This window comes from Grampus griseus (assembly GCF_964374135.1).
Source record: "Grampus griseus genome assembly, chromosome: 5".
Taxonomy (NCBI): domain Eukaryota; kingdom Metazoa; phylum Chordata; class Mammalia; order Artiodactyla; family Delphinidae; genus Grampus; species Grampus griseus.
This window is the reverse complement of record NC_138998.1, coordinates 39848876-39863076: the sequence shown is the minus strand read 5'-3', so window position 1 is coordinate 39863076 and position 14201 is coordinate 39848876. Positions and strand designations below refer to the sequence as shown.

General features: G+C 38.2%; 2 protein-coding genes across 3 annotated transcripts in view; one reads left to right on the top strand and one right to left on the bottom strand.

Moving 5' to 3' along the window:
* Window positions 1-6678, bottom strand: part of SMC4 (structural maintenance of chromosomes 4) — a 34509-nt gene extending 27831 nt beyond the window's left edge. The window contains exons 1-5 of the mRNA XM_082654356.1: window positions 6594-6678; window positions 5324-5467; window positions 4262-4440; window positions 3701-3892; window positions 1951-2127 (exon numbers count right to left, since the gene is read on the bottom strand). Of these exons, the coding sequence (XP_082510482.1) occupies window positions 1951-2127; window positions 3701-3892; window positions 4262-4440; window positions 5324-5462 (687 nt within the window). The 5' untranslated portion in view covers window positions 5463-5467; window positions 6594-6678. The remainder of the gene's footprint in view (window positions 1-1950; window positions 2128-3700; window positions 3893-4261; window positions 4441-5323; window positions 5468-6593) is intronic.
* Window positions 6679-7108: 430 nt separating this feature from the next.
* The window catches only part of IFT80 (intraflagellar transport 80), a 113075-nt gene continuing 105982 nt past the window's right edge, over window positions 7109-14201 (top strand). For both annotated transcript variants that reach the window (XM_082655021.1, XM_082655020.1), the window contains exon 1: window positions 7109-7212. The gene's annotated coding sequence lies outside the window, so the exon portion shown is untranslated. The remainder of the gene's footprint in view (window positions 7213-14201) is intronic.

Below are 14201 nucleotides of genomic sequence, written 5' to 3'. Positions count from 1 at the left end.
TTTCCCTCAAACTTTTAAATAGGGCATCATTAGTTCTATCTAGTCCAATCCCTGTTTCTTCTTCCTAACAGGTGAGTTTCTAAGGCTCTTATCTGTAAATTTAATCAAACGGAATTCAATTTGTTAACGTGGAAAGTTCATCTCAGTATTAAAAATGATTTAAACAACATAACTATTATGATGACATAAAAAGGTTGAGATTATTATGAGGACAAATGGCTTAAGCATCCTGGGCATTTAAGAAGCACATATTTAATATAAAGTTTACAATTTAAAAACTACTCTTATTTACATCTTTGGGAAGTTACTTTATTTAGCTCCCTTTATTAACTGAATTATGTATACAGAGGCAATATCAAGGGAAAAAAAAATCACCCTTTCAAGGGTTAAAACGCAGCCTATTTTGATGAGTCTATGCACAGGTGTAAAACTTTGATTATCCCTGCGTGACAGTAAATAAACAGCAAATAAGATAAACACAATGATAGGTTCCTGCAAAATGGTATCACTATCAAATTTAGTATTCTAAAGGGGCATCTTTAATCCATAATTAACAAAATCAAATCCCAGAATACAAAAAGTCCATAAAAGTTAAATCTGATTAAAACACACACACACACAGCTTTAATCCCACATTTATGTAAATTCAAATCTTATTTAGAAATATATCTGCTGATGATTTCCCAACATCCATTTTAAAATAAGTTTGGGTTATAGAAGTATTACAAATGAACTGAAAATATTAATATAGGTCATCCCAGAATATTTCTTTACCTTCTACATACACTATGTACGTCTAAAAGTAACATTTTTTTAAAAAAAGCAGTTGAAGAATATAGACTAAAATGGAAACAGAGGCTAACACTGTAAGTTTCTTACTGGGAACACTCAGTCATACTAATTAAACTTTTAGTATCAAACCAAAATTCCCAAGTTAGTTTAAAATCAGTAGTACAGGACACTAAAGAATATTAGCAGCTATTTCTATATCACAATATAGTTTTCCTCTTATTATTATGCTCTTGGTGATTGTAGGTAGGACAAAGGAAAAGAAGATAGCCTCAAATCAAAAGGGAATTTTAATATGTCTGACAAAGCCATGTTTTACACTAAGAACTTTTTTGAAAGGTAAGACATAGAGAAGATAAGGAATTTTTCTTACCAAACAACACTGTTAGAAAATATCTTTACTCAGATAAAGAATACAGGGTTTCTAATAAAAATCAGCTTAACACCAGGTACTTAATTTTATACCCCTTTAAAAAGACTTTAAAAGTTGTGATACTTAAGAATGAAATATCAGTTACTTTCTGATCTTCCAGTAGAAGTGGTTCAAGTAGGCCATTTGAAACAAAACAAAGAGCTTGAATAAGCTTTTAATTGACCATTCTAAGCATCAAAAAAAAAAAAAAAGTTAAATCAGTTAGGTGCCCAGGTAAATTTGTGAAACACCAAGTATATAGTTTTTTCTTTCGAGTATATAATATTAGTAGAGATGACAAAGAACAAAAGTAAAGGAAAAGAACTATTAAAAGATAACAAATCGCATTTCAAATGTTATTTTAAAAAGAAATACAAACAGAAATGATAAATAGTTGCTATGTCCCTGTCACGCTAAAGCAGCACAATAATATTGGTGTTTAATATTTATTTTACTACGCCAATATTTACGTGCTGCTAGAGCGGAACAAGTATGTCAGTCCATCCAAACATAAAATGAGCATATGATGATGAAATTACAGTTCTGAATGAATTTCCTTAAATTTCTAGAGCAGCAAATAATGATTCGCATCTTGACTGTAGTATGTAAACCATGATGTGCTGCTACAGTACTTTAAGGCCTCAAAAATACAGGATTCATCCAATAGGGAAAAATTCCTTACACTTTATTTTTAAAAAAAGGGGGGGGGGGAAGAACGAGAGAACCTCTAATATCTTTAATAAATTTACCTGTAAGATTAAAAATCTATTATGGTCCAAGTCAATTCCATGGCTTCGAAGAAGATTTCCAACATCCTTAAATGTTTTCTTCTTCCCACTTATGTGATAAACAGAAGTATTATCTCTGTAGGCCGTTCTGGATACATAAAAGTTACTGTTAGGAACTACTTCATAATCATCCCCTTCCTGTTTTGAGGAAAAACAAAACCAGAAAACAATTGTTGGTATTAAGTCAGAGGTTTGCTCCAAATTTCACTCACTTCATACTGAAACCAATTCTATGGTTTAAGAACTTCAATTGAATATGCACATAAACTGACAATAGTTCTTAGAATTAATCTTAGCTAAGATTAGAAATAATTTTTCAAGTTCTTTGATTCCTTCCTCGTAGATCACAAAACCCAAAAAGTCAATGCAACCAAACAAACAAAAAAGAAAACACCCCACCTTCAAGCCTAAAATCATATTCGACTGAGAAAAGAATTGATGAAGGGGCACAAGAAACCCACTGTATCCAAAACAAACTCACCCAAATTATTAAACCATGTTGACAGATTACTAGTCCATTAAAAAAAAGCTGCAAGAGATGATTTGAGGAAAATGGAAGGAAGGTATAGTAGTTGGATGATACAGCTTAGTTTTTTTCCTTTTTTGGGTGAAGAATGTCATTAATTGAAGGTAAAAAAAATTGCAAAGAATTGACAACTACATTCCCCTATTTTTTTTAATCAAATTTAAAAAATGAAGTGCAAATCTGGTTTAACATTAAAACTTGCTTTCCTTTAAAATCTATGTCATTTTGAAATCATGGTTTTTAAAATTTACACAAATCAAGTGTAATTAATAAGCGATGGAATCAAATCTGATTTACTGGCAATCTACTTTCCAACCGAAACTGTACAATAGAAAAGCACTAAGAAACAAAATTAAAATATATACCACCATGTAGATTTAAAGCTGTTTATATTAAAATTAAAAACAAAACAAAACCAAAACAAGACCTAGAGGCCAAATCACAACCTCATTTCATTATGTAATTAGTTTTCTACTGGTGATGTTGGGCGTCATTTTTAGGTTCCAGTCAGTCATTTTTGAACCACGTATTTCAAAAGTTAATTATTAAATAGAAGAGAAAAAAACCCCCAATACCAACAGAGCCAAGTGAATAATCTAAATAGGCATTTTACCTATAATTGTCTCCTCTTCTAGAAAACAAACATGTTACCTTACCCTTTCCTGTTTTAAAAGGGTAGTTTACTTCAAACTGAAGCAAAGCTCTTTCGTACCACCTATACAGATGACTACTAGTAACATTAAATTTAATGCGAAATGAAATACGGGAGATGGTAAACTTAGTCAAACTGTTTAACATTTTCAAGTTTAGGTAACTTATCTGAAAGCAATAAAAACATAACTTTAAAAATGAATCCAAAATTTATAGTAAAAGAATGCTTACTTGGTACTCGGGATACTAAAACTGCTCAATGTTTTACACCAAAAAGGTAAGCATTATTATTAGCTACTTATAATTCACTTTTCCCTGGCTAAAAATTTTAATATTCTAAGTTTAACAGCCACTACCACCAATCCTCAAAAAGAAAATATAGTCATGGAGGTAATGAAATAAATATTGGTTCTGCTTTAACCATATACTAATTTTTACGAGCCAATTTAAGCCAAAAATAATAAAATGTGCAACGTGTTGAAATCCTTTGTGCTCCTTACTTGAAGTTGCAAATAATTAAACAAAGTCCCTTACCTTATCAATTATCTTTTGAAAATGAACTTCTACAGTACAACTCTGAATATCCTTGTGTTCATCAGAATTGTGTATTAGAACTGAGAGTTTTTTAGATCTTATTTTTTGTGCTCGATAGCCAAACACAAAAAGCATAGAATCAATAACATTGGATTTGCCACTGCCATTTGGCCCAATAATACAGGAAAAGCGCTGCATAAAAACAGGAAAAAAAAAAAGTTAAAGATAGCTGTTTTCATATATCATGTCTCTTATATCACAAGCTTCGACACTTTAAATAACACCATATTCTAATTTTAACTCAGACTTTTTACAAAATTCATTCTTAGAGTTAAAGAGAAAATACTCCTTTCAAACAGAAAACCCACCAATTCTATTCAGTGTGGAAAACTTTATAAAGAGAGGTACCAAAAGATAACCAAACAAAAGCTAATTTCAGTTGTTAAAAGCATAGGAAACATACCGTATTTTTAATCAATCAGCATAAATACAATAACTACAAAATTGAAACATTTTATAATAAAGACGCATTACAACAGTTATTTTAAAAAGGTCAAATACCTTATGGAAAGGTCCCAGAATTTTTTCCCCAGCATAGGACTTGAAGTTCTGGTTTACAATATGAGTTATCATAAGACGAGGAGCTCCAGCTTCATTGGTCATTGCTGGAGGTGGGGGAGGAGGGATGCTATTCAAAATCTCTTCTAAACTTCTATTATCTATTTCCTCACTTGGAGTCTCTAAGTCAGTCAAAGGAAAGGGAAAACAAGGGGAAAAAAGCCTGCATTAGTGCAATTAGTTCGGAGGACTACTGCCTGCTCATCTCTGGAGAGATGTTATTTATGAAACCTAGGAATCTGTATTTTCACTCAAATATAGTATTATCCTAAACTCACAGGGGATGAGAATCTTTTGGTTTGGTTTTATCAAAAAAGAAATTCTTGAAAGAAATGCGACCAGTCACAAAATCCTATAGAAATATACCTTTTAGGAGCCGAAACACTACATCGTCATGCAAATCTGGGAAATCCACAACCACTTGATTCCCTGCTCCCTGTCTAAACAGGTGGTTAAATCCTAAGGCTCTAGATCCAACTCTCTCCGTATCTGTGAGCACCTGGAACCTTAACTTTGGACACTCGCGAGCTCTAGAGACACTGTCACAGGGGTTTCATGTCATTCAGTTCCTGGACTCACAAAAGCTACGGTAGTTTCGAGTAAATTATCATCTTCTCTTAGCAATTTAAGACCACGAAGGTGAAGTTACAGGGTCAAGAAACTTTTCATCATTATTATTAGTCAGGCTGACTCTGTCTGAAAAACAGTCCACTAGCTCCTGGCTGACCGTGTCGATTTCCGTGGAAATAGAAGACAATGAACAGAAATTCAGAATTGAAGCTATTTACTCGCCCCCATCCCCTCCGGCACCGTTACACCGATTGCACATTGTCTAATCTGTGAAAATCGCCAAATCGCTTTCTTGAGCGGCTCTACCTGACCTTCAGATGTCAACCCCGCAGCCCCTCTTGTCCGCGCCCAAGAACACCAGCCAGTCCTGGGTTGGGCGCGGATGCACCCGGGTCTCCCCCGCGCTTGCCCGCGACGTCGCGAAGGGCCACTCACCTGCGGTGGCAGGCGCGAGGCTCCCCGCGCGGCCGGGAGGCGGCTCGGGCTCCGCGTCGCTGCTGGCGCCGTCCGGGGACTGCGGCGGCCCTTCCTCTCTGCGCCGGGCGGTGGAGGGCTGGGTGCCTTTACGGGGCATGGTCGCTGGGGCCGAGGGAGAGCCGGGAGCAAGTCGGGCCGCGGGCCAGTGCCGGTACGTTCCCCCCCCCCACTCCCGGTGAGACGGGCTCAGCTCCCCACCCTGTCCCACTCGGGGAAAGCTCCGTCCACCCGTTTTCCAGAGCCCCGTCGTCAAACCCCGCTAACGCCAGTGGGTCCTCGAGAAAGAACGCACAAAAAACTCAAGTGCCAAGAAGGCGGGATTCGTTTTCTTAAGTCCTAAGCAAGTGGGAAAACCTAGACGTGCTTGGGGATCAAGCAAGAACAGAGCAACTGCTTAGGTTCTTTTTACTTTTTAATGCACCCCCGCCGTCCGCCCACAGTATAAGTGTGAAAGACTATTCTAACGTAATTTCTAAACGAAGCAATTCCCATACGCTAGCATTTGCGGACATTCCCACGCTCTCTGGGCTAGGGATGCAAGCGCACAGATTCTAAGAGACAAGAGTTCGTTTGAAGGGCTATCTATCACCTCTTCCCAGAGCAGCGAAGAACCAACTGGCGGCGAGCCGCCCACTTTCCTCTCCCCGCCATTTAGCCCTCGGCGCAGCGGACGGCCCGGGGTCTTTGAGGTCTGCTCTCTACAGTCCGGCCGGGTCCGACCACTCGCGATTTTCAAATCGGAAGCCGGCAGCGCCGGCTCCGGTTCAATAGCCTTGAGGTGGCAGGGGTCTGTCCCTCCGGGGTCCGCGGCAGAATCCCGTTGGACAATAAACTACGAAAGGTCACCAGTTAAGGGCTCAGACCCGGTGGTTAGTCCCTTGCGGGAAGTGAGACGGGCAGGGGGCCACGCTAGAGTCCGACCAAGACCGAGATTTCTGAGAAGAGGTCCGCGAGGCTGAAAGGCTCCCCCCAACCACCCCCCCCGGACCCCCAGTCTCCTGAGCAACGCTTATGTAGCTCAGAGAAGTGGCGCCCGGGAGAAGCGCGCGGGAGCCTCGACTGCCGGGGAGCGGCCGAGGGGGGAGGGGTGACAGCGAGCGAAATCTCCCGGCGGCAGCCTCAGCCTAGACTTCGGCTGCTCCAACTCAAGGCCTCCACTTTCCAGGAGCCCGCGGACGGGACAGGAAGTAAGAGTGTGACAACCTGATCAGGAAAAGAAGTATTTTACCTGCCGGATAGTCCACTCAGACCAAGGTTGGAAACGGTTGCATACCCCCCCTCTCCTACCGGTGTTTCGGCTGCGGGTCCTTCACTCGAAAATGGCGCCTAAAATACAAACTCGAACGGAAATTCGTTACAAATGCGCGCAATGCTTTCTGGGAACCACTAATTTGAAAAAAATGCGGCGATTATCGCCGCCATCTTCTGGTGGCTTACGCGCATGCGCGAACTGCTGGCGGGACCCAGGCGGCAGGGGACGTTTTCTATTAAGTGAATAAGAAAAGCGAAACAATGTTTTCCGTGGGCCTACGGCAATAGCACTCTTATAAAAAATATTTTTTAAAAAACCTTGAGAATTTTGAAAAAGATAAAAAAAATAGAGTGGGGCTCCGCCCACAGCTAAAGGCAAAGCTCCGTCGTCCAATGACGCCCCTTAAGGAGAGGGCGAGCTCGCTGAGGGGCGGGGTCTAGGGCCTGCTCGGGTGACGCCCGGCAGGGAAGTATCGCGGGAAGATGGAGTGAGCTTAGCTCTTAGGAGTCGCTATGGTGACAGAGAGGCCCGAGGCTTCTTGGTAACTGGTCCCACTTCTGTGAGTACGATCGCCACCGCTTTCCTGCCACTTAAGGTAAATCTCTTTACTTCTAGGCGAGAGGTGAGGAAAGGGTTTGGAAGTTGTAGCCATTACTGGATCCACCTTCCCTGCTATGAGGGTGTGTGCGGAGTGGAGCATCAGTTATTTTCCGTCTCCCTGGGCGCGGTGCGCTCTGGACGTAGCTTTTGGGATGCAAAGGAGGAAGCCCTGAGTTTGGAGGGAGTAGAGGGGTAACAAGGAGAAGAGAAAACCTGGATTGGTGAATGATCGTGTAGTGAAAAGCAAAATAATGATTTCGAATTATTGGTGTTAGGTCATTAATGTCACTCGTGAAAGGGGGTTTCGCGTTTTTAAGATCATTTGTCTGAAAGACTCTAATGGAAGAAACGATTTGCTGGTGTCTGGGTATGAGAAAATTATTGATCAGCAAATATTTCTTAAGTAGCTTTTGTATACATTGCACTGTCAGGCATAATCAGGATTATTAAGCAAGTATACTTGTTCCCAGAGAATCTAGTTTTGCTAGTAGGTTTTTAGTTTTGCTAGTAGGTTTTTAGCCAGGAGTTTGTGGATCTGGTGGTAGGTGATTGGAATTCAGAGGAGTTCGTACCACCTCTTCTCCACTTCCCCCTCCCCGCCCCCCGCCCCCGAAATCGTATACAAAATTCTGGGTGCTTGTGAATTTTTCTGGGGAGTTAGTGTTCCCAGAACTTTGATCAGATTCTCAAACGTGATCCTAATCCCTCACAATGTTAACCATTAATTGATTTGACTATGTCCAACAAGCATTTATTCAGCGACTCTTAAGTACTTGACATTGAGAACTGGGAGCCTCTTTTATTCCCCCTTTTAACTTTTGTAGACTTAGGACTTGGCATACTCAAGCCCCAGTATATCTGCTTTATGAATGAATTTACATTGTCATTCTAAGTAAGTAAGTATGACTCTTGCCCTGAGGAGCATATTCAGGTTCAGTGTTTCTCAAGAGGAGGTGTGGAGGACACTCCCCTCAAGTGTAAGAATTTGGTGAGGTTGGGAGACTGGTGTGATTTGAATAAACATTGACTTGATATTGTAATATACCTTTATATTTGAGGTAATATAAGTTGAAAAAAATTATTGTTTTCATAAGACAAACTACAGACAATAAAGCTTAGTGAAAAAAAAATTTGGCTGGTAGGTGTACAAGAAAATGTAGCAATCAGTTCTCTTTGAAAACATCTGGAATCTTTTGGAATTTTGCAGTCTGTAAAACACTATTACAACTGAGTTGGAGAGATATTAACCATGAAAAAAGCAAAGACTAGACCAAATTGAGTTATGTATATGGGAGACAGCATGATGTAGTAGAAAGATGTAACAGATAACAAGAGTCCCAAATCTCATCATTTTTTTAGCTACATGCTTAGACAGTTTACTCAATTTATCAATCTCTGAGATTTTTTATTATAAAACCGGCATATAATACCTACCTCATAGGATTGTTTATGATTGTCTAGCACACACACTATATGCATTTGGTACTGCTGTGTTTATGACATTGACCATATTAGGGTATGTGCTAAGGATGAATAATGGGATGTCAAGTTAGAAGATTAGTTTATGAAGGGTTTTGAAAGCCAGGTCAAGGATGTTTTCAAAATATTAGAAAAATTTTGAGCTAAGGAATGACTTGGTAAAAAAAAAAAATTAACAGTAGTTATGTGGGATGTGTAAAAAGGGAAAGAGACTGAGATCAGGCATGGCTTAGTTGGATTATTACTGTCCAGTCCTCCATGTAGGAGGTGCCTACGCAGTAGAAAGGTAAAAATCTGGACACATTTTGGGGGAAAATCTATAGCTTTTGTAGGTTTTAATGGTTAAGAGTCTGAACCCTTAAAGTTAGTCAGATTCTATTTTTTATGAATCCCTGGATTAGTGATGAGGCGATAAGAAAGATAAGTCACAAATAAATCCTAGTTTTACTGCCTTTGATGGTTGCTTTAAATAATGATTGGTCTTAGTGACTGATAAGAAATGTAATTTCAGTAAATCAATAAAGTGACCAATAGCTTTAGATTTAGTTGAACCTAACCATGCTCCACTCAGAATAAATATTTTTTAAGCAGACTTAAACCAGGTTGTATAACATAGGAAAGAAATTCATAACAAACAGCTACAGTGGAGACAAATCTAGAGTGAAAGTAGGGCACTCAGAAAAAGTGAAGAAGTGATTTGAGAAGAGATTAGGATCACAAGAAATAAAGACTTGATTGATCCCTGCCAGTACTTTGGATAAAAAGAAGTTGGTCCAATTGGGATGGACTAGGTTACAATGATCTTGGAAAGTATAACCAAGTCTCATCTTTCTGGTCCAAAATCATCTACTAACAACCATTATCTATAATTTCAGGCAGTCTGAGAAGAGAATGCTTACTTTTTATATTTCAAAAAGTTGTACCCCACAGGAAGAAATAAGAATAAGTTCAAGGGGAAAAATTGGAATAGAATTAAAATTAACATTTGCAATTCTTTAAGTGCATAGTTAGATTTTGTCATCATTATAATAATATGTGTTTTGTCTACCTTCTAATGTGGTTACAGCATTTCTAATGTGGTTACAGCATTTCATAAAGTCTGAAATTAGATTTGTGGGTAAATGTTTAAAATATTAACAAAGTTTGTAATTAATTGTGAATATTTGGATTAATTAGACATTAAATAATAGATCAAAATGAATAAACATGAATTTATGTAAGTAATGTATAAATACTTAGAGAATATTGTTCAAGATGAATAAATTGGATATAGAGACAGGAGAGATAGTAATGAATATTCCTCTTGATAATGTAAGCCCCCTAGAACACCAGTCTTGTTGAAACTCTCACCTATCTTAACATAGAAAAAAATGGGAAGTGAGGAAATGGAGCAGTTTTGGGGGATGGACTGTTTTGAAAAATGAGTTTGTTTTTATTCATGTAGGTTGAGATTAGGAAAGGTATATACAGTGGGCATTAGAGGTGGAGAATATAGTTCAGAAGAGAAAATAGGGTGAGATAGAGTTACAAGAATAGTTGGGACACTAAAAATAGATTAGATTTTTAAGGTTGTGAGTAGAGAGAGGATAGCACTAGAGAATGTACATTCTTAGAATATAGGAAGAAGAAATAATTATAGTAATGTCTCAGGGAGGACTTTGTAGATTACAAGTGACAGAAAATCCAATCCAAATTGTCTTGAGAAAAAAAAATTAACTTCCATAACCAAAAAGTTAGGTGAGTATAACTGGATTCAGTGTTCAAACAAACACACTAGGATTGTGCTTCTTTCTTTGTTCTGCTTTGCATTTCCTTGTCTTGGCATTATTCTCAGGCTTCACGTAGTGGTCTCTGACACCTCCAGGCTCTCCCCTTGCCGTGGTAAGGTGTTACAGTAACTCTAGCCTCAAATTTCCTAAACTTAAAGACCTGGGGGTTAAGAAGTGTCTTTCTTCCCCATCTTTTAGTTAAATAAAAGTTTCTATTGGAGATCTCTAATTGACTTAAGCCTAGGTCTCATGCTAGCTCCACTGAAGCCATATGGCTAAGAGTGAGGAAGTGGTGCTCCAAGAAGAAATTCTTTGTAGCTAGGAAAAGAGTGAATATATGCAGGGTGACAAAAACACCAATTTTCACTATAAATAGCTAACAGTTATTAAGGTCTTACTATGTTTCAGGCACTCTACTGGACATTTGTAAGATGCCTTTTTTTTTTTTTTAACCTCATGTCTACTTTATCTCATTTAATCATCATAACCAACCTGTGAGGTAGGCATTATTAACCCCATTTTGTATACAGAAGAAAACAAAGTGCAGTATTTGGAAGATCTCTAGCTGAGAGTTTCAATAAGAAGTGGGTCAAATGCAGTAGAAACTGCAAAGAGAATGAGAATGGTGATCTTACGAAAAATAACATTTATTAGGTTTTTTTTTAATGCAGAAATGCATAAAGAAGAAAGCAAAATTGGGCCATAATCCTATCATTCAGATAATTCTATATTAAAAATATAAATGTATAGATAAAATATTATGAACATGATAAAAACATCAAACAGTATAAAAACATATAAAATGAAAATTAAAAGAGTGCCTTCTCACCCCAGTGTCCCTAACCTCATGAAGGTCTCCGTTAAGTGTCTTGCATATCTTCCGAGAAGAATGTTTTAGTATCCAATAACTTGAATATATATTCCTCCCTTTTTTTTTTAACACAAAAGGGATTGAGTTATATAATACTGCTGTATACTTTGTTTTTGTCATTTAACATATTATAGACATCTTTCTGTATCAATACATATAGATTCATCTCATTTTTTAAATAGTTGTACAGCACTCTAGTTTATCAGTTGAGTGTAATTTTTTTCTATGCTAGTTGATGAATTAAAAGGATGAATTAAAGACGACTACTTATTTTTAAATTTGTGAATAACATGGTTTATTGGCTAGAATTTATTAGGCCGTCCTGCAAAAGGATTATAAATATAACCAATGTGAATAATATTAAAGTATGGTTGGCAAGAGCTAGCTCTAATTTAGCTAAAATTGCAAGGAAATGTAAATAACACTGCATATATCAATACATACACTTCAGATACCTACAGGAAGTGGAGTGGCATGGAGGTTGGAGGTCTTTAGTAAGTGAACTATACTGCCATTCGTAAACCTGTTCCATTGCTTGTTAGGTGTTTGAATAACCTGTCCCTGGAAATGGTGAACCTGCTGCTGCCTTCCCTGCCGTATAAGAGATCTCAGCTCTAGTCTTCAAGTGGTTTTATGATGGGACCAATCTGAATAAAAGATCTGTTTCTCTCTCCCTCCTCTCTTTACTGGAAAAGAGACATAGGAGTCTAATCAGAGCTATCAATTTGGAAAATTGTTGATAAAAATAGTACTTCTAAAAATAGGGCCTTGGGTAGTCATCAGCAAACCATTAATTTCAACTGTTAATATCGACACCCAAGGGTTAGACAATATGCAAATGACCCAAACAGAACTTGGTATAAATGCACTTGTGATCTAGCTCTTGGATTTCTTATCTCTCCTTCACATTCTTGTTTACTTCGTAGGCTTTCTGCTACCTCTTATCTATAGGTACATTCTTGTTGACAAGTCATACCTTCCCTCTTTCCTGCCTAAAATTTTTCTCATTTTGTTAGTGCTTTTATGTTTTAGTTTTATTTCTTAAATCTAATTCATTTCTTTTTTCTTTTTTTGTAAACCATCTTAACCACTTTTAAGTGTACAGTTCAGTGGCATTAAGTACATTCATATTGTTGTGCTATTGTCACCTCCATCCATCTGCAGAACTCTTTTCATCTTGCCGAACTGAATCTCTGTACCGATTAGATAGAAACTCCCTGTTCCTCCTTCCGTCCAGGCAGCCACCATTCTACTTTTTGTATCTATGAATTTGACTACTTTATGTACTTCATATAAGGGAAATTATATAGTATCTGCCCTCTTGTGACTGACTTCTTTCATTTAGCATAATGTTAAGTCTAATCCTTAACATTAATTCTTAATTCTATTTTCTTGGTTCTAATTCTGTTCCATGTTGTAAATACTTATATCTGGAACATGCATGTGTAATCTATGATGAATATTTAAATTTCTAGTTTTTGATAGAACTGTATAGAGTTCTGTAATAAATAGGCTTGTATAGTTTGTATATGTATCTTGGTGTACATTTATATGTATATGACAAATTCCTATGACTAGGAATTCTTCCCAGGGTAGATTCCTTATATATACTTCTTTTGAATCAGTAGCTTCTAACTCAAAATATGACAGATGTGTCAGATTGGCAAAGCCTAGGTAATTTGCCTATGTCCTAGCTGTAAGGAGGGCTAGAGAGGAAATAATTGGTTTTTTATTTATAAGGTAGGAAATTCCCCGAAGGTAGAAAATGTAGTCAAAAGTGTTGGTGGGGGGCGGAACAAAAGAATCAATGACCGTTAGCACCAGTTTTCCTGCTCTTCAATAATGTATGTGACTAACTCTTTCTCTGTATGCCAGGGCTGGGTTCTGGCTGGGTTTTTGCCTTTGGCCACTTTGACAACAGAAAAATGGTATCTAGTTGTTTTCATTTTCATTTCTTTAATTAAAATTGAGGCTGTGACTTATTTCATGTTTTTGATTGCCCGCTGACCATCTGTATTTATGTTTCTGTGAACTGTCAATTTATATGTGTTTACAAAAAGAAGTACCCCATTATCAGTGTCCTTGATCAAATGACTTCATAGGGGACCATGCTGTCTTAGTTATCTTCTGTTTCTATAGTACTGCCAATCAATCCCTGTCCACTGGTTCCTTCTCCTTTGCCCCCAAACATACTTCTTACATAGTATGTAAGAAGAAAAACGCAGAGCCTAGTGTGCCTGGAGCAGTTTGAGTGAAAAGAGAGAGGAAACAGGAGATGAGGTCAGAGAAATGATGTGGTCTATTAGGGCTCTCCAGAGAAAGAAGAGTTAATGTTGAAGTCATTAGTCTTAGGGCTGGAAACTTGGGCAAAATTTCTGTGCTGTAGTCTGGCAGCAGAATTCCTTCTTCTTTGGGAAATCTTGGTTTTTGCTCTTAAGGCCTTCAACTGATTGGATGAGGCCCACCCAAATTATGCAGGGTGATGTGCTTTACTTACTTCAACTGATTGTCAGTTTTAATCATCTCTAAAAAAATAGTTTTTTTTTTTTTTTTTCCTTTTTTGCGGTACACAGGCCTCTCACTGTTGTGGCCTCTCCTGTTGCGGAGCACAGGCTCCCGACGCGCAGGCTCAGCGGCCATGGCTCATGGGCCCAGCCACTCTGCGGCATGTGGGAATCTTCCCAGACTGGGGCACGAACCCGTGTCCCCTGCATCGGCAGGCGGACTCTCAACCACTGCGCCACCAGGGAAACCCTAAAAAATAGTTTTATAGTAACATTTAGTCTTGTGTTTGCCCAAATAACGGCACCATCTTGCAGCCAAGCTGACACATAAGATTAACCATCACGATACGAGTCCAGATCA